Here is a 20919-nt window from a genome sequence, read left to right on the forward strand (position 1 = left end):
CGATTTTACTTACCAGCTTCCCGCACATAAGGTGGAGGCATCACACTGCTGTCTCATGTGACTTTTTTCTTCTCCTTCTCTTCAGGCACTGCTGTAAGGGGAGCATTTCTCTTTGGAAAAAGTCCAACTCTGTCTTCAAAATAAAATGATTTTACTTTCATAGGAATTCAATGAACTAGAGGAGCTTTACTTCTTATAGCTCAGTATGGCTGTCAGGTGAAAACCAGGGAGACTACTTAGTAATGACCCAAAGCCACACTGGTTTGGTTACACAGTAGGTCCACAACCCACTGACCATTACACATCCGTCATGTATTTTGCATTTGATACAAATGGTAAATTTTGCCATATATTTACAGTAGAAACCTGCGATCAAAACTAAATCAGTATTGCAAAATTTGTTTTCTCTACATATGTCAGCTTACATATAACACTAGAACCACTGCTTTAAATAGTATAAAACCATAGATACTATTGAAGTGACCCTTCTTCCTACCTTGACAACTGCTATGGAGAACCGAGTTTGCATTCTACTGAAAGGAGGTAAGATAGGTTAATAAAGTATAATACAAATATGTTTATCAAACCCTCCCTACACAATAGTGAAAATAAAAGGGTAAAATGGCAGTTACGTTGTAAAGGTAGAGTTAACTTAAAATGACCTATTTTACACCAGGTTTTTATGCTACACATAACTCTACATTTACAAATAATATGTTTTAACCACTTATTTTAATACTAAACTAACACTTGTCAACTTGGTAGTTTGTTTTTGTTTTGTTTTTTGCAAGTAGTAATTTTATTTACATTACACACACACATAATTACAGTATAACATAACATCTTTGTAGATAACACCACTGACTCATCATTGCACCCATTATTGACAATAAATGATGTCACAGATTATCTACTCCTCCAACCTCTAAAGAGCGTAGAAACAAAGCTCTCTCGTAGATCTCAATGAGTACTATCCAGTCTATTGCTGCCTATGCCCATGAGACTGCTGTAAAGCATATCAGTAAATTGCTGTTAACAGAGCACAAGAGAAGCTCAGGCAAGATGGCAGCCCCTAGGTCATTTGCAGAAAAATAAGAATAAAAGAAAGTAACATTTCCACTATGGCTTTTTAATGAATAAAATGGTGATGCATTTCCCTTAAAAGGGGGTTCAGTTACCAAAATATTAATTGTCTGTTGTTAGTATAGGTCACCAATATCAGATTGGCAGGAGGTCCCTCTCTTGGCACCTGACTGATCAGTAGTTTGAAGGGGCTGCAGCTTCTATCACAAGGGTGGACAACCTTTGGCTCTCCAGCTGTTGTAACACTACATCTTCCAACGTTCATACTTGCTCTGCTGTTCTTGAAACTCCCATGGAAGTGAATGGAGCATGTTGGGAGTTGTACTTTCACAGCAACTGGAGAGCAGAAGGTTGCGGACCCCTGCTCATTTATTTATATTTGTCTGCCTACCTGCATCATAAAAAAAAAAAAAAGTGTATCAGAAAGCTGCATGCATTTTTGCTTCTGCTTTTGATGCAGTTGTGGTTTTTACAGGATGGATGGACCTTCAATTTATCATCTTGGACAACTCCTTCGATATCTCATAACAATTGCTGTTATTTTATGAGAATGATCAGTCAGTGCATTGCAACAATGTGCTTATGAATAACGTGCAGTGACATCTTCTGACAAACTTAGTAAAGCATTTATACAATTCTTCTAATTGCCTCAATGATTAAATAAGATTGCTGCCAGAGAACCATCTGTGAACCTGAAAAATCCATACAGTATATCATTTCTAGCATAGACAGTGGAAGAGGCAAAATTTTATTTCCATTAGCAGTGGTGTCTACATTGAAAAGTTCATAAAGGCAATTGTGCTGTTAGGTTGCTATTTTTGTTTTTACAGTTTTATGAGTAGTACAATTGAATTTTATAGGGTTATTACAATTCTTGAATTGTACAGGCTTGTCTTAGAACATCCTCCACATTGTAAAAGAAACAGTTGATGCACTGTTAAAGGCACGCACATTCCATGGCATCCACATGGTATGCACATTCCTCATATCCTGCTTCTGCTACTAGTTCCTCAATTTCTAACATGTCAGGTAGACTTAAAGGGCTTATTTGATTTCTAGTATTATGGAACCCTTCAGATCACTTGCACCAAGAAAGCCCATCTTTTAGTAATGTTTACATACCATGCACCGTGCTGCTCACTTGCTGTACAAATTGATGCAGTGAGGTACTACGGTGCTGTCCCTCTGAAGTCTACAGTAGCACGGCTCGTGGTATGTTGTATAATGTACATGTTGTATATTGTACATTGTATAATGGCTGTGCCTGGCACTTCAGCTCAGCCTCCTTTATCTGAACTGCAAGTGGCCCATTTGATCAAAGAACATGATGTCACTGGCCTGTAAATCTTTGAACAGCTGATTGTAGGGGTTCTAATTTTAAAGATTTGAATCTTTGTCATCATTAAAATGATTCCAAGATGTTCATGATAGCCCTTACTGGTCTACAGTGATAAGCTGGTGAAAATGCTGTTCGGCATGGAGATCCCAATGCAGATCTCAATTCCCAACAATGTTTTTAACAGCAAATCGCTCCTGATTATTTTGGAGATTCTCAACTTTAAAATTAATCTCAGATCATCTTCATAGCCCTAACGGATCCTGAGAAATGGGGCTTTAAATTGTACTCCCCTCCTCCAGCCTCAGGTAGCATTGAATGAGCTGTGTGAAGAAGAAAGGAGCAGAGCTGTAGACTGGGGGGAAGGGGGGGTAGCATGGACATTTTATCTTCTCCTATGAATTAGAGAGCAAAAGTATAGCATGCACATAGATTTAATCAAAGGATCACAGATTATGAAAAAATGATAAAACTTAACTTTTGCTAAATAAACAATTAAAAGAGGAATCCATAATCACGTTGTTGGATGTATCCAGTGTTTAAAAAATGGTGTACAGTAACCAAAGCATGCTTATAAAGAGGAACAGTGTTACCTGGTCTTGTTGGGAGGCAGTGGGAAAAACTTGAGGAACTTGATTGTAGGGGCAGAGTGAAACGTTCCTTCTCTATTGCCTAAACCTCACAAAATATCTCCCACTTTCAGCAACTAATTTCAATTTATTTACCTTTTTTTTATTAATAAAACATACACTTTAAATCAAAATTGCATGAAGGTGCCTGTTGGTATACAGTACCAAGTGGCATTTTGACAATGTTGCAGGTGTCTACTTTCAGAAAATATATAGGTGTGGGGAAGGGGGGTTAGTATAATTTTTTAACATTGAAATTTAGGTTTTATTTGTCCATCTCAAAGCTGAAGAGGTGCAAAGTATCTGAAAACCCCTGTCAGCAAAAGGGTTAAATACTGAAAAGGTCTTATTCACAGTAAGTAAAGTAGTTGTCACCCTTTTCAGAGCATTTTTAAAAAAATATTTTTTAATTCTGAACAAGCTCTTGATTTACAACTTGTAGACACCAAATTGCATTCTTGCTCAAAGTGATTTGGAACACTAAGAACCTGCACAAACGCATAATCTCAGATTAACCTGCTTCTTTATTTTTCCAAGCACATGCTAAGCACAAAGCGTCCAAGCATTTATTTTAATATGTTATTGTAGCTCCCCTTTGTCTTATGTGCCTTATTTACTTTATCTTGCCTGACAGGAGAAGTAACATAATATAATGTAAGCAATACTTAGGTGAAAATCTCTTACTATCACAACTACCAAAATACTGACCAAAAATTTAATTTAAATTTAATGTTCTAGTAGTTATTAACAGAAAAAAAATGCTTAGTGGTACATAGTGTAAAAGATATTTTGGTGTTGTAGAAGAGTGTTTTGAAGATGTTGAACCAATATAATTAGTGTAGGGTAGCAGCAGAACCTCAAGGCGTCGCTCCAGATAAATATTGTATCAAAGGAAAGAGAGGGATCATGGAAACTGAATAAAAAGAAGGTCTCCGCGCTTACCAGGAAAGACCCTTTTATTAATCTCCAACGCCACACATGACATGAAGATTAATAAAGGGATCTTTTATGGTAAGCAGAGCATCTTATTATTGGGATTCCATGATCCCTCTCTTCCCTATGAAGAAAAAAGTTTTAAAGCGTAAATAAACTTTTGAACAACTTCCAATTTTCTGGTAGTATTTGTGTCATTGATACATTTTGTAATATACTTTATTAACAAATTTTGGCTCCTTTCTGTGAAATCCTGCATTTCTTTATTCTTTCCGTGCTACTGTATTGAGAGCTGTACGCTGTACAGTGTAGCAGCTTGTGTACATCGATGAGAAAATGAGGGTGGGGGATTCACATCAAACATCAAATCTTGAGTCAAATCTTGCAAATTATGAGACATAGTAATGTGTTTCTGATGTTGTATGATAAATATCCAAATTCCGAGCGTATTTTCAAACATCATATCTCTGGAAATAGTACATATAGAACTGCAAGAATCTGATAATAATCTCCTTTATCATATGACACTAAAAGCAAGCTTCTACATTTTATCATGTCCAAGATATAACTCTTGAAGTGACCCTCCTCTACCCTCATTTTCTCTTCATTACACACAAGTCTGTTCACGCTAAATAGAAAGGGAAAGTAAAGAATAAAGAGATGCAGGACATCACAAAAAAGGAGCTAAAATTTGTAAATAAAGTATATTGGAAAATGTATTAAAGGGATCCTATCATACAAACCCTTTTTTTTCCTTCCTAACACGTAGGAATAGCCTTAAGAAATGCTATTCTTCTCCTACCTTTTGTTGTCTTCTCCACGCCACCGTTCCGTAGGAATCATGGTTCTTGTCGGTATGCAAATGAGTTCTCTCTCAGCACTGGGACGGGCCCCATTGCTCAAACAACACTGGGGGCGTCCCCAATGCTGCGAGAGAACTCTCTCCAGTGCCGCCTCCATCTTCGTCAGCAGCGTCCTCTTCATCCTCTTCTTCCAGTGGTGTCTTGTAACTTCTAGGCCTCGGGCAGAGCAGGCTGCGCATGCCCACAGGCCACGAGAAAATGGCCGCTTGTCTGGGACGCAAAATATGGAACAGGTTGTATTGCTGTCTGATTTTGCGGCCTGTTCATTGAATGAAATTGGCCGCAGAAGCACAGCCAGCGCATGGGTGGCACACGGGGAACAACCGTGTATCCCCCGTGCGCCGCCCGTGCTGTTCATTAATGACAGCCAGTTAGCAAATGGTTATGTGCAACCGGCTTAATGGTGCTATATTAATCAATAATAATCATTATATTAATAAAAAATAGCCCACACTTCTTATTAGTGATGCCAGACAGGCAAATAATAGCCTTTCTTTTAGTAGAACTGCTTTAGCATACACTTTTGTTGATTATTATTAGATATTTATTACTATTAGACATATTTAAGTCTATTAAAGAGGACCTTTCATCAGATCGGGCACAGGCAGTTTTATATACTGCTGGAATTCAGCGCACTGTCGGCTTTCCCAATCTGTGCCCGGGGTAAAGCGCTATCGGTCCCGGTACCGTAGCGCTTTATAGTCAGAAGGGCGTTTCTGACACTTAGCCAGGGACGCCCTCCTGCCCAGCAGCGCCTATCGCGCTGCACAGTGTGAGCGGGGAGGAACTCCCCCCTCCCTCTCCTGATAACACTCGTCTATGGACGAGCTGGACAGATCGGGAAAGCCGACAGTGCGCTGAACTCAGCGCACTGTCAGCTTTCCAGCAGTATATAGAACTGCCTGTGCCCAATCTGATGAAAGGTCCTCTTTAAAGGCCAGACTATCTGTAAAGTAGCAATGTCAAAAACAACACTTACTCCTCAAAACTGCAGTGTATGGTGTTTTCGCCATAGTTTTTAAATACTTTTTATATGTGGTTTTAACTGTGCTACCTTGGTGGACAGTTCAATGTAAAACTTTTGCAGTGGCAAAAGCAACCGTATATCCTTCTGATTATATTAAAAAGCGCATTACAAGTAGCATTACCATTAGAGACATCAAGTCACAAATAACACAATGCCAGTATAAGCCAGGAAGAACTAAAAAAATATAGAAGTCAAATGCAAAACTAGCTACAAAGCACTAATAAACAGCCCAATAAAATAAAATAGATTTTTTTTTTTTGTGTGCGGTTTGAAAACAAACATAAAGAACAGATGGGGTTGTGATATCTGTACGTGGACGCTTCTAATTGAAAGGGGATAGAATTACTGGTGTGTCTACTTTCTATATTCAGCATTATTCAATTCCATTCTAAGCAAGTTTGAATTGAACTCTTCTATGATTTATAGACCAAGTCACGGAAAGTAATAGCTGTGTTGGAACATGTCTTGTTTCTTTTTGCTCTTGTTTTTCTGCTGACTTCACCATTTTAGTTATAACATTGGAAATCCTATAAGTTCTTTCAGCTCATTACTAGTACAGGGTCATTTTATATGTCACGAAATTCTACTCTGACAAACTAGCTATTCTGTATTGATCTCTTCTGAATACACAACCGTGTGATAAGCTTAGGCCTTGTCGATTTTTTTCCATATCATTGGTGCGTTTTATTTCAGCTATTTTCTGTCTGGCAGAAAGAAAGATTGAAATGGAAAAGACGTTAAATGCTGAAAGACAAGTGATGATGCTTTTCAGGATTTTATATTTAACATGTTGTTTCCCTAATGCAAACCCTTATTCCCATGTTCTCTTCCCCCTTACCCAATGCAGAATGACCCTATACGTCCATTTTTTACAGTAGAATGGCTAGCATGTAATACTTTATTTTCTCTGCAGAGTATGGCTGGTTACAGGTTCTTGCAGCAATACCTGTGTTTGCTGCAGGTTATAAAAGCAAGATCAGCAGCAATGAGTCAATTTCCGGAACAGCTAACAAGGGTTTAACTCGATCGTTTTTGTTTTTTTTTACGCTGAGGCCACATAAAACAAACACATTGCAGAATTTCCATTAGGGAGATTCTACAGTGTGTTGTCCTACAAATCGCAGTTGAAAAACCACCCAAAATTGGGAGGTTTTTGCTGTGGCCCACCTGTAGGTTTCTCTGCATGTCTGTCAGCGACTTTCAACATTTGCATTAAAGAGTCTGAGAGCTGAAGATAAAACCTGCAGCATTAATTGACATGCTGCTGCATGAAAACCTGTAGTGCGGGTCACTTTGTATTCATCCATTATACTGCTACTGTAGATAGCAGCAGATTAGCTGTTGGTGAATTTCTGCAGCTAACCCACTGTGATCACTCCCTATGTCTCTTTAAAGAGGTTGTCCAGGCAAAAATTGTATATTTTAAATAGGCTGGGGGAGGTGAAAAAAAAAAATCATTCTTGCCTTTCCCAAATCCTCCGCTGCCTCCCAGCATGGTCCGATCCTGCCTGTCCATTGTTGTCTTCCAGTGGAAGTCCCCCGCCACACGTCACCACTGAGGCCAATCAGCAGTCTCATCAAAGGGCATGTGAGGTCACTACCTGAAACGTCCCAGCGTCTCTGAGGCTGCTGATTGGTTTCAGTGGTCTTGTGACCATTGGCCAATCAGCGGCTTCAGCAGAAGGGATCTGGGACATCACAGACAGCAAGGTGTCTCACTTCTAGAAGACAGCCCAGCAGAAAGCCCAGACCATGCTGGGAGGACACTAGAGACAGGTGAGTATGATTTATTTTTTTTACTTCCGCTATTTCCTATTTAAATTTTTTTTTTTTTTTTGCCCAGACAACCTCTTTAAGGCCCCACGTAGCATAAACACCACAATTTTGTTGTTGCGGAAACACCGTGGCAAAAACCACAGTGTTTTATAGCTCCTGGAAAGTTGATGGGATTCTGACTAAACCCATCCACAAATTGCAGAAAAATATCTGCAGAGGACATGCTGCAATGTAAAAAACCATTGTGTTTTTGTAAATCGCAACATGTCAATTATACCGACGAAAACGCTGGCATTTTCTATATAGTAAAATTGAAGAGAAAGTTCTCAGAGGAAAACTCTATGAACTTTCTGTGAAAGCGCTGTGGGAAAAACCATGATGTGTTTCCACTGCGTATTTTTCCACAGCCGTTTTATTCTGCGGGTCACTACGTGGGACTTAAATGTGGAAGTGAACATCAGAGATAAACTTTCTACAACAAAACCAGACACGATCAGATAATCACTTCAGTGTTCCTATATTAAAGTGGTTGTCTGTTTTCACAAATACATATATTTAGCTTTTGTCGTTTGATGTTTAGAATAAAAGTAAAATGCCAACTATAGATGTATCTTACAGATCACCAAATTATACCATGATGATGCCATAATAACCATGAATTATATTGATTTTTCTTGATAGGAGTCCCTTTCCCAAAGAACTTCCTCCAGATCTGCAAGAAAATCCTGTGCAGACTATTCCGTGTGTTTGTCCATGTGTACATTCATCACTTTGACCGTATCATACTCATGGGAGCAGAAGCACATGTTAATACCTGCTACAAGCACTTTTATTACTTTGTAACGGAACTGAACCTCATAGATCGCAAGGAGCTAGAACCACTGGTAAGCTTGAATGAAATGTTATCATGCACTTTCATCATGAATCCATCTTATTGTTTTATCAGCTGCTACGTTTTTACAGGAGAGCACCTTGTTTAATCCGGTTGACAAGGTTTTCTTGGTGATTTAGCATTGTCATAGAGGACAGACTTTTGGAAGCCACGTGAATGTAATAGTCTCAGGCTAAGGCCCCACTTTGTGTGTAGAAATATAAGTACTTCCTATATATTTCTCATTCCACTCTTGATTTTGTCTCAAAAAAACCCAAAACAATAAAATCTGCTGTATTTCCGCAACCTGGGGCCCCAGCCTAAAGCTCCATGCATACAACAACTATAGCTATATTGTGTTTCCATACGTACAGTTACAGTCCTCTGACAGGAACTACTTATAGGACAGAAGAGCTCTCCATACATACACTATCTTTTGAGGCATATACTTGTACTGGAGGGAATCGTTCCTCACAGCTCAGCGTCATCGCTGGACAGTAAGAAATGCCCTCTCTGACAGTGCAAGGCTATGTTAGAGTACTGTTGGGGGGAGGCGTACCTCACAGGCCAGTGGGGAGTTGTCGTCCCGAAACTACCTGAACTGATATCTCCACCACCGGGGCATATATCTGGAAAGTTGGCAATTCAGCGCACTTTTGACTTTCTAGCAGTATATAATACCGTACTTTCATTAGGAGATGAAACCCATCTTGCAGATAGATAGGTTTGGGTCATCTAACTCAAACCATGTTTTCTCCCTCTTGAATTAATGTGTCCATTGCTGAGATCTAACCTCTTTTGTCTTTTTGGAGCAATGAGGGTGTTGCTCTTGCTCCAAACAGGTAAGTGAAATGCCCTCATTGCTCCAAAAAGCTCACTTGCATGTTTTCACAAAGGGAAAACACCATTTGATTCAGGTGACCCTAACCTATTTATCTGCAGGGCTGGGCTGATATCCTGGGGTCTGGTAGGAGACTCAGAAATCTATTGTCTCTAAAGATTTCTGGCAGATATAATTGAGGATGTCATATACACAAGGGAAATGAGAACAGACATGCAGCATTAGGCACTTGTATTTTCCATGCAGTCATTATGGTGCGGTCAGAGCACGCAGACACATAACAATCAGATCAGCATCAGTATGAGCTATCTGGTTTACTAACAGCACCACTATATGGCTCTTTCCAGGAAAAGGAGCTCTGCACATTATGCTGAGAAGCTGCTTTGCGGCTTTTTAGACTTCTTACGGCAGGTATTCCTCCTATAAACATGAAAATAAATATTGCATGCTAGACACCCCTGGAAATGAGTTGTGGAACATGAAAGGAGATTGTGTAAAGTCCTTGTTTTAGAGCAAAGCCTTGTATCATCATTATCTGGCTCCCGAGGCATCAGATGTGACAGGTGATAGCTTAATCAGTCATAAAGCTAAGAAGTACATCATTATTAATGGGCGAAGTGAAGTCCTGGGGGGAGGACAGCGCCGCAAGTCACTGGTGTTGTCTTGGCTTCCTCTTCTTTCATGTGTTCTCACACATAGCTCAGCTTTCAGTATGCAGGGCATTGCTCAGGAAATAGACCTAACTTCTCATTAGAAGTGTCTAGCACCAGCGGTCTGCTTCTCTTACTAGTATCTTGGTTTGCTTTCTGCTAGAAATAGAAGTCATTTGAACCAAAAAGATGTCTGAGTGGCCATACTATTTTGCTTTAATTTCCTGTGCATTTATACATTATAAGGGCTCGTTCACCGTTCTGCAGGTTTCCGTTTCCTGCACAAAATGGGTAGGAGACGGAAACCATTTTTCAATCCCATTCATTTGAATGGGCTTGAAAAGTCTCCGGCCGTGAGCACCGGTGAGCGTTTTATGCGCTCCGTGGCGAAACCGTTTTTTTTAAACCGGACACAGAGTCGGACATGCAGCATAAAACACTCCCCGGTGCTCACGGCCGGACTCGGCATGACAGGTTTCCGTCTTCTACATGCAGAAGACGGAAACCTGAAAACGGAGTTCAGGCGCTGGTGTGAACCCAGTGTAATGTGTGAGGAGAATCTGTGCTGACCCCATTATATAGAGAACAGGGAGTTCATGTTGGTTTTAGGCCCTGAAGGTCACTGTGTCTATCTCCCTAAGGGTCGGTTCACATTAGCCATTTGGAAGGAGTCCCCCCCCCCCCAACGGAATACCAACGCAACTGCGCCGTGCAGTTAAGCACACAGTCCCCATAGACTATAATGGTGGCAGTGTACTTAACTGCACAGCGCTTGCAGTTGCGTTGGTATTCCGTTTGGGGGGGTCCTCCTGCGGACTCCTTCCAAACAGAAGCCAAACGCTAATGTGAACCGGACACAACTCCTCCCCTATTCTCTGAGTGATGACACTAGCATCCAATCAGGAGAGCAGAGGGATGGAGTCTAGGGCATTCAGTTCTGGACATTGCAAGTGAAAGGGGCTGCCTCCTGGAATCTGGGCACAAAAATATGGATTTGTTGGTCATGGAAGCTACATGATCAACAACATAGAACAGTAGGAGAACTGATGACAGACTCCCTTTAAGCTGTAGCTGAGCAACTCATCTTCGGATATCAAGGCCCTAAAATAATTCACATTGCCCTTCGGAATTAAATATATGTTTATTTTTTAACCACTGCAAAATACATTACAGTCTGCATGTCATAACTAACATATTCACAACATCAATGACTTGATAAGTTTTCCTAATGATAATTATTTGGTGCTCATTAGTACAAAGCCAAAAAATGAAGAAAAACTTTAATAGCTTTCAATATCTTCAGTGAAGACACTTCTATTGCGACAAATTTTGTTTCTTGGATCCACAGGGTTAAATCTGGTACCGATTTTGAGTTGTTAGGTTCCACCCTGCCAGTGAAAGACAGAGATAAAAGCAGGACGATAAAAATGATTGTGACTGGATTTGAAGTGGATGCAAGCCCACCCTTAGCATTTTCTACAAACATCATTTTGATATTACATTTCTTGTGACACAATGGCCAAAATACTATGATGTTCAGACTGACTGACACTCATGGGCAGTGTTTTCACAGTTATCACAAATAGAGTTTAGAAGACTTTCTTGAAGACTGTGTAGCGCCACAGCCAAATCTTAAATGGAAATATCACCATTTTTTATGATTTATTAAAACCAGACAGTGAAATATACCACTTTTTGTAATCTAATTCTCTGATAACATCATTTACTGCATTGTCGTAGCCATAGGCAGCAATAGACTAGATCCATGGGAAAGTTTTCTAGACATTCTCTATAGGCAGGAGGAGTAGGTGACCTTTGACAGACTATTGTCAGTAGTGGGCTCAACAATGTGTGTTATTTAGTGTTATGTATAGAGGCGAAATAGGTGTTAATAGCCTGGGTAAAAAAAATTGTACAATTTTGTACTTTAAAAAAAAAATAAAAAAAAAATAGATAATTAAAAAAAAAAAAAACCTTTAAAAAATGTTAACATCAAAATTTGGTTTAAAAATAGGTCAATCTCTGGTTGTGCCTTCCCTTTATGGCAAAGTGATCATTAATAAACTGATGTGAATAATTCATAATCAGGACAAAGAAGGACAGAAGAGATGAGCGCAGCTTTGTGCACATGGCTTGACCTCTTCTAGTCACTTGCAGCAGGTGGTAAGATACAGGAGCAGTGCACATGGCATTCTCTACAAAACAAAGCTTCTTCCCCTGCTGTTCCACATTAGCTTCTTTCTTCACATCTTCTTGCTCTAACTGAATATTTATCTAAAAGAGTTCATAAGGATGATTTTATTATTATCATAAAACTCTAGGTGGTTTACAAACATTTTGACCTGGTGGAATGTGATAGAGTTTTATCGCTTGGCAATGACTGCCATTGTTTTATAAAGATTAGAGATGAGCACAGTTTCTTCATTTATTAATGCTTGAGAGTGGATTTCTACAATTCTAAGGCTAGATTCCCAGGACTGAGTTTCACCGGTGTGTCCGTGTAGATATGTTTGCTGGATTTACTGCCTGACCTTCTTGCTGGAAGCTGGATTCCTAGTATTATAGTTATCTATGATTCTAGGAGTTCCTTCATGCTAGAAACATACTGTCTCGGATGAAACTCAGTTGTGTGAATCCAGCCTAACAAGAATTAGATAAATATAGAATTTCACATTGCCCCAACTGATCAGGACGTGCAGCTCACAGATGTTGATTTTGGGAAGATTCTGTGTTTTTCAGGTGGATGGATCAATGCTCACTGTAACATTATGCATGTATCTCATACCCAGAATTCTCAGCTGTGAGGTAAAAAAAAAAATCAAGAAAGCTGTCTGTCTCAGCACTGCATAGTTGCTAAGACACTGTTTCTGTAAAGTATTGTATGTGCTGGAGTTTTATGGAATAGTATATAGCTTTGCAGTGGGACATGCCATTCCCTCCCTTACTCCAGTACGGCTCTTTCTCATAAGAGTTGAATCCTGGGGAAGCTACTGGTCTCATTACCAGGCAATACATACAAGCCTGAAAGGGTCGGTGCTTGGACACTGTATGTACTGTGCAAATTTTGATCCCACCGTGTATTGTGAAGTATCCAGGTAAGGTAACTTCTGTTTAGTTAGTAGCCGGATGGGCAGGTTTTCTGTTCTCTTGCCGTAGATTTATACAAGTGACTGTTAAAGTAGGATGCCACTGTGCTGTTGCTTGAAAAATAAACAGTTTTGGACTTTTGTAGCTGCTGGAGCCTGTAAAATATGTCATTGCTGACCCCACCCACAAGTACAAATCCTGATATCACATATTAAAGCGTAATTAAGCTTTCGGCCAACTTTTGATTTTCTGGCAGCATTTGTGTCATTAATATATTTTTTTAATATACTTTATTAACAAATTATGGATCGGGGGGGTTCACATCTGCGCTCCCGGTCTCCACTTTCAGGCTTCCGTCTTCTGCCCAAGAAACTGGAATGGGTTTACAAAGTGTCCGGCCGTGAGTGTTTTGTGCTCTCGATGGCGAAACTGGTTTTTTTTTAATCGGACACAAAGTACGGACATGCAGGACTTTGTGTCTGGTAAAAAAAAAACCTGGTTTCGCTGCGGAAACCACAAAATGCTCACAGGCGCTCACGGCCAGACAATGTGAATATCCGTACCAAAAAACTGTGTGAACTAGTCCTAAGGATATCTAAATTCCAGAGATATCACTGGTTGAAAACACAGTCAGGATTGGGATTTTTAAATCGTATATATTTTATACAACTGCCTATAAATATCCTATCCTCGGCTGTGTTTTCAGTGATATCTCTGGAATTAATTGAAATATCACTGCAGAATCTCATCTAAGTTTTATAAATTCCGAGATATAACTGTTTTGAAGTGATCCTCCGATAACCTAATTTTCTCTATATCTTACACAACCCTGTACTCCATACACAGTAACATTCAGTGAGAGGCAGGAACAGCTCTCAATGCAGAAACGAGGGAAAAAATGCAGGATCCAAAATTTGCAATGACTTAGTTATTACAAAATGTATTAATGACACAAATACTGCCAGAAATCAAAAGTTGTCTGAAAGTTTAGTTACACTTTGAATTACCAAAAATTAAATGATCATATTTCAATCCATTCTTTTACTTTTCAATGTGATATGCATGACTAGTGGTGCCTAGAGGCTGGACTTCTTAGATTAAGGCTGTCATCAGCTGATCCGTCCATGTATCATTGTAAAAACTCCTGATACTACTTTTTCTAGGTTGGTTTTTCATAGTTTTTCAATACTCTTTCCATAAACTGATCATATTTTTAACTTTTAGTATAAATTCTTACTCGTTTCACCCATGAAACTGGGTCCATGTGTGTGTCAGATTTATTAGCATGGGAGAGGGACCCTAGCATTATAGTTATATATGATGCTCGGAGTCCCTGCCTCCCAGAGACACACTGTCCCATACTATAATCAGTACTGGATAGGATGTCCACTAGGAGGTGTTATATAAAACTATAATGCTCGGGGTCCCTTTTGCAAGATAAATTAAGCGATGTGTCCTGCTTGATCTTGTCGTGGCTCGAGTATCCCTTCTGGTTAAGCTCATTCATCTGGGCCTAGTCAGCAGAGGAAAGCCGTTACGGAGTGCCAATGCTCTGGGGAGTTGGCGGCTGGAAAATGAAGATGAATTTCTATTAATTTTCCACAATGTGAACAGTCTCTAATGCTTGAGACATTTTTTTGACAATCATGAACTTGTAGTTGTATACTACTTGTGTTGTATTTTTCTAACATAGTAGACATTATACATCAGTTATGCACATGATACTTGTACGGACATGGTTTGTTTGTACTTTCATACTTGAGCTACTATGGACTAGATCTATACAGTTATCTGAGTCTACATAAGAACTGCCATGTGTTTCATCCTTCTGTGTGTGGCCAGAATAGTCAGTAAATGGAAATCTATAAGGTTCTTCAGCAGCTACACAGTAACTCTTAATTTGGCATGTCTCTAGCAGCCTAACCAGTATAATACACATGCAATGTTTAGCTACAAGCTTCAAACAGATGAACAAAGCATATATTTAGTGTAGAAATGCTGGTTAGTCATTGGGATAATTACAGTTTATGTTTCACATCTGGAGCTGTAATGACTAACCAGCTGTATGTCTAGGGCAGGCGTGGCGGACCAGTTTTCCCCCACAGCTGGTTTCCTTTCAGAGTCATTGAGTTTGAAATAATGGATACTAAATGTTATTGGGCTTTCGAGTAACTGTTGTGTGAAGCTTTACAAAATAGCCGTGGCTTTTTTATGGCGTGGGTCAGTAATTTGCTGTGTTAAAATAAATAAGAGGAAACAAACAACATATGCTCCGGCGCTACATCAGAAATCCCTTCTGCACAGATTGGAACGTCAGTGGCCAGCAGATGATGGCAAGTGTGAATGTTTATGAGGATGTGTGTCTGGGGAATTGTTTTGTTCAAGTGGGATGTTTGAGCACAGCCTTAGAAAAGAAATGTTATGTCATGCCATAAGATCCAGGAATTAGCTCAGTCTGTATCAACATGGTATGGTGCCATTGAAAATAACATGAAAATCTTAACTGCTAGTGTCTACACCTAAAATGTGCTAATTGGGATTTCATTATGGGTACAGGTTACGCTGGCGCTAAAGTCACTACCTCTTCAGAATGATCTCAACTTGGCAGAGTGACATGTAAGACTTGCGTTACCTCTCGTGGCTCACTATTTATCACAAGTATTACACTTTACAAGGAAGAGTAGATGGAGGTGGAATGATATATATAAACGTATAGCATGAAGGTGAAAGACTGTCGTGCAGTGCACCACAGAATCAGGTATACACATAGCATCAATACAAGCTACATTCAGAACAGACAACAAACATGCACAGGACTGAATCAGAGATACTGAATCAGGAACAGGTCGGGAAAAACAGATAAGAGAAGCTGAGTGATGTACAGAAATCCAAGACATAACATAAGGACCGGTAGCAGAGGTATAAACTGAACACAGGAGTACGTGACAGAAACAAGTGATCTAGTGATAGAGATTGAATCCAGGAAAAGGGATACGTGATTCAAGTAATAAGCCCAAATCCAGGCCTTAGGACAGGATACGTAACATAGATAAGGAACAAGAGATTGAATATGAGTCTATATCCAGGGCTCCGAGTGAATTATGTACAAGACATACACACAGAAGGATATACATTACAGTGCAAACGCCTCAGGCAAGGTGTGGAAAGATGCTTCAAAGTAGGAATGCTTCCAAAAATAGAAGTTTCAATAGTTTAGATTTGTCCATTAATAAAATTAATTGACTGAACAGAAGAAATAGTTTGATCCCCTCAGAGCCCAGATCTCTACATCTTGGAGTCTGTGTTGGGTTACATGAAATGACAGAAGGATTTGAACAAATCTAAATCCACAGAAGATGTGTGGTTAGCGCTACGTGATGTCTGGAACATCCTCCCTGCTGAGCGCCTTCTAAAGCTGCGTGCAGGTGTGTACCTAAAGGAATTGATGCTGCTTACAAAGCAAAGGGAGGTCACACCAAATATTCATGTGTTTTACATTTCTCTTTTTTTTTTTTTAATTCAATTAATTTTGTTAATTGCCAAAACTAAACTGTTAACATTTCTAACTTTGAAAGCAATGTCAGCAGTGCCTAAAACAGTAACAGAAATGCAAAATGCCAGAAGAGCATACACGTCTACACAGGAATACATAACAGAAGGACATTTGCATCTATAGAGGAATCCATAGTTTACATAAGAATAGATGCATCCACACATGGCAGGCAGAAACTAGAGCAGCAGGTCATGACACAGAAAATTGAAGCAATCAGCATACAGACAGAAGGACATGTTTGCATACAGTGATGCATACCAGAAATAAGCATTGCTCGGGAAGTTGTGGCTATAGAAGCAGACTTCTAAGATAAAATAATCCTTTAATAGTTCCACCATTAAAGGAACTATTAAAGGAAATAGTTCTGCTATTCTTCTCCTACCTTTAGAATTCTTCCCCGCGCCGCCATCCCGGTTTTCGCTGCTAATAAGTTTTCAGATAGCACTGGGGGCGTTCTCCTGTGCTCAGACAGCACTGGTGGCGTCCCCTGTGCTGCTTGAAAACTCTCCAGTGCCGCCTCCATCTTCTACTGGCACATCTCTCCGCCACGTCCTCTGCAATGTCTTCTTCCAGCACTGGTGTCTTCGAGATCTAAATCCCATGCTAACGCAGTCGGCTCTGTTATAGGGCTTTGGGAAGAGCCGACTGCGCATGTCTGTGCGGCCTTGTTATTTTGGACGCTTATACGAGCGTACTGTGTATGCAGGGCCCTCAGTCCCATTGGGTGAATTGACTTTTTCTTTGTAATGTATCTTTTTTGTCTGTACTTGAATCCTAAAATTTGCAAAGTGCTGCGGAATATGTTGGCACTATATAAATAAAATCTTTTATTATTAGTAACTGTATTCTCTAAAAGCAGTGAGCTCTTTTAGCAGGATGATACAATATGCCACATTGCAAAATTGTTTAAGACCCGGTTCACATCTGTGCATGGGTTTACATTCGGGGGTCCGCTTGGGGACCTCCCGAATGAAAACCTATCCACATAAAAAAGCAGTCATCTTAGGAATCCCGCGGACCCCATGGACTATAATGGAGTCCACGTGGTTTCCGCTCAGTTTCCACAGGAAAAATGCAGAGAGAAAAGTGCTGCTTGCAGGACTTTTCTCTCCACATATTTCATGCAAAGAAGGGAACGGAATGACCTGAACGCAGATATGAACCGGGCCTAAGAGTGGTTTGAAGAACATGACAAAGAGCTCAACGGATTTCTATGACCTCCAAGCCCCTCAAATGTTAAGCTGTTCAATTTGTGAAATATGGTGGCAAAAGAAGTCTTATCTGTGCAGGGTTACCTCACCGCTTACTGGACTTACTGATTGATTTGCTGTCGGGACACCTTCATAAGTCTCCTAGTCTATGCATTGACATGTCAGATCTTATAGGATGAGAAGATACAGAAGTGGAATTATATATAGTATGTAATGGAATTGCTAAGACAGCAATTCCCAGAACGGTTAAACCCTGGGAGGGGCACAAGAGACAGTGAGCCCTAAGCTGAAGCCCCCCTCTTTCCCTTCCTATTGCCAGGCCCTATCCTAGGTAATAGGCGACAACCACGAGGACAATCCCTCCCTGAATACGTGAAACACAAAACGCAGACAAGACGAACAACAAAGGGAGGTCAGCTAGCCAGGGTTCGGTAACAGGAGAGCGATGCAGTGCCAAATCGGAGTAAAGAGAATAGTCAATGAGAAAAGCCAAAGGTCAGGTATAATAGTATAAGCAAACAGGGACAGTAAGAGCAGGTATGCGCACGGCAATAACAAGCACTGGTGTGAATGGGAACCAAGGCTAAATAGGGAGGAAGAACCCGCCCATGGAGTTCACAGAAAGGCAGCTGTCAATCAAAGGGCAAGGCCAGATTAACCACTAAGGACAGAGGCAACCTAGGCAGAAGACGGGTGTGGTGCAAATCCAATCAAGGACTAGAGCCGTGTTCACACAGTGCAACTAAAAACTTTACGCAGATTATCAAACTGCACGCGCCTCCTGCGCCGCAGCACACGAGCAGAGGGCGGCGCAGGGGCCCGAACAGGCAGAGATGTTACAGTACCCCCCCTTTTATGAGGGGCCACCGGACCCTCACCAGACAAACCAGTTCTAGAGGGATTCTGAGTTTTCCCTGCCTTGTATTTTGGTTCTGCTTGAACCACAGACGCTTGAGAACCAGGCAAACATTTTTTATTCACCTGGCGCTTCTGATACCACCAGGTTTTAATACCAGAGGGGCACTCACAACTTTTAGTAGCTGAGACCTTCTCCTCACTGACACAATCTACAGAATGTAAAGCAATACAGTGAGATGAGCAATGATCTCCCCACTTTACCAACTCCTTTTTACCCCAATCCAAAATAGGGTTATGGAGCTTCAGCCAGGGGAACCCCAAAATAACAGCAGAGAGATTCTCCATAACAAAAAGGCTTATGACCTCTGAATGTGAAGAACCCACTTGCAAAGAGATCAAGGGGGTTTTAAAACTGACTTTACCCCTGGCCAGTGGAGTAGAATCCGCTCCCGTAACAGACATAGGCGAGTCCAGTGGCAAAAGCTCAATGCCCAAAGATTCAACAACTGAATATTTAACAAAATTTGCTGCAGACCCAGAGTCAACTAGGGCCTTGCCAGAAACAGATCTGTCTCCAGAGGACAGAGACACAGATAACAACATCTTATTGTTATTCCCCCCAAATACCTGGTTGCCTGAGTGGTTCTTCTGATTACCACTCAGGCACTGAAGTCTTTGCGCAGGTGACAAGGGTCTGATAGAGCAGTCTCGGATGACATGACCAGAGGAACCACAGTACAGGCACAGGTTATTCCTGAGACGATGCTCTCGTCGTGTCTTGGCGTCCATAGCTCCCAGTTGCATGGGTTCCTCACCAGAAGTGATGGGAGGAAAGGTAGGTTTTTCAGAGGAGAGAGAGGAAGAGACAGAAAACTTGGAGGCAACAGACCCTACTCTCTCTTTTAAATTTTCTCGGATCTTGCGGTCAATACGGACCGCCAAAGTCATGGCCTTCTCAAGAGTAAGGGGATCTGGGTGACCAACCCAGAGCTCCTTAACACGGTCACACAAACCTTTTTTAAAGTGAGCCTTTAGCGCTGACTCACACCAACCTGCAGTTACACTGTACTTACGGAACTCTGCGCAATACTCCTCTGCAGAGCGTTTTCCCTGCCGCATGGTGAGGAGTTGAGATTCCGCAAGCGCAATGTGGTCTGGCTCAGCATAGATAGAGCCCAGGGACTTAAAAATTTTTTCCACATCAACCCACTCCTCAGCCTCAGCAGGGAGTTTAAGGGCCCAAGCTTGTGGGTCCCCCTGTAGCAGAGATATAACCACTCCCACCATTTGGGCCTGAGTCACATGTGGATTAATCCGAAAATACAAGCGACAAGACTCCCTGAACGTCTCAAATTTTTCACGGTCCCCTGAGAAACGATCTGGGAGTAACATCTTGACCTTGTAAGGTGCCAAAACAGCTGGGGATGATGCAGCAGCCTCAGTTAGGGTCTGAACCTGTTTAGCAAGCTCAGCTACCAGGCCTGTCAATCCCTCCAACTTGGCTGCAAAGCACTGAATAGGATCCATGCTATCTGTAGGGAAGCAATGGATGTAGGTTTTTGGGCTTGTTATTATGTAATGGAATTGCTAAGACAGCAATTCCCAGAACGGTTAAACCCTGGGAGGGGCACAAGAGACAGTGAGCCCTAAGCTGAAGCCCCCCTCTTTCCCTTCCTATTGCCAGGCCCTATCCTAGGTAATAGGCGACAACCACGAGGACAATCCCTCCCTGAATACGTGAAACACAAAACGCAGACAAGACAAACAACAACAAAGGGAGGTCAGCTAGCCAGGGTTCGGTAACAGGAGAGCGATGCAGTGCCAAATCGGAGTCAAGAGAATAGTCAATGAGAAAAGCCACAGGTCAGGTATAATAGTATAAGCAAACAGGGACAGTAAGAGCAGGTATGCGCACGGCAATAACAAGCACTGGTGTGAATGGGAACCAAGGCTAAATAGGGAGGAAGAACCCGCCCATGGAGTTCACAGGAAGGCAGGCTGTCAATCAAAGGGCAAGGCCAGATTAACCACTAAATGGACAGAGGCAACCTAGGCAGAAGACAGGTGTGGTGCAAATCCAATCAAGGACTAGAGCCGTGTTCACACAGTGCAACTAAAAACTTTACGCAGATTATCAAACTGCACGCGCCTCCTGCGCCGCAGCACACGAGCAGAGGGCGGCGCAGGGGCCCGAACAGGCA

General features: G+C 41.2%; 1 protein-coding gene across 1 annotated transcript in view; it reads left to right on the forward strand.

Annotated features, from left to right (window-relative positions):
• MOB3B (MOB kinase activator 3B) overlaps nucleotides 1–20919 on the forward strand; it is a 63615-nt gene that overhangs the window by 29652 nt on the left and 13044 nt on the right. The window contains exon 3 of the mRNA XM_075279692.1: nucleotides 8329–8531. Coding sequence (XP_075135793.1) covers nucleotides 8329–8531 — 203 coding nt within the window. The remainder of the gene's footprint in view (nucleotides 1–8328; nucleotides 8532–20919) is intronic.

The sequence above is a fragment of the Leptodactylus fuscus genome, chromosome 1, assembly GCF_031893055.1.
Source record: "Leptodactylus fuscus isolate aLepFus1 chromosome 1, aLepFus1.hap2, whole genome shotgun sequence".
In the NCBI taxonomy this organism is placed as follows: Eukaryota; Metazoa; Chordata; class Amphibia; order Anura; family Leptodactylidae; genus Leptodactylus; species Leptodactylus fuscus.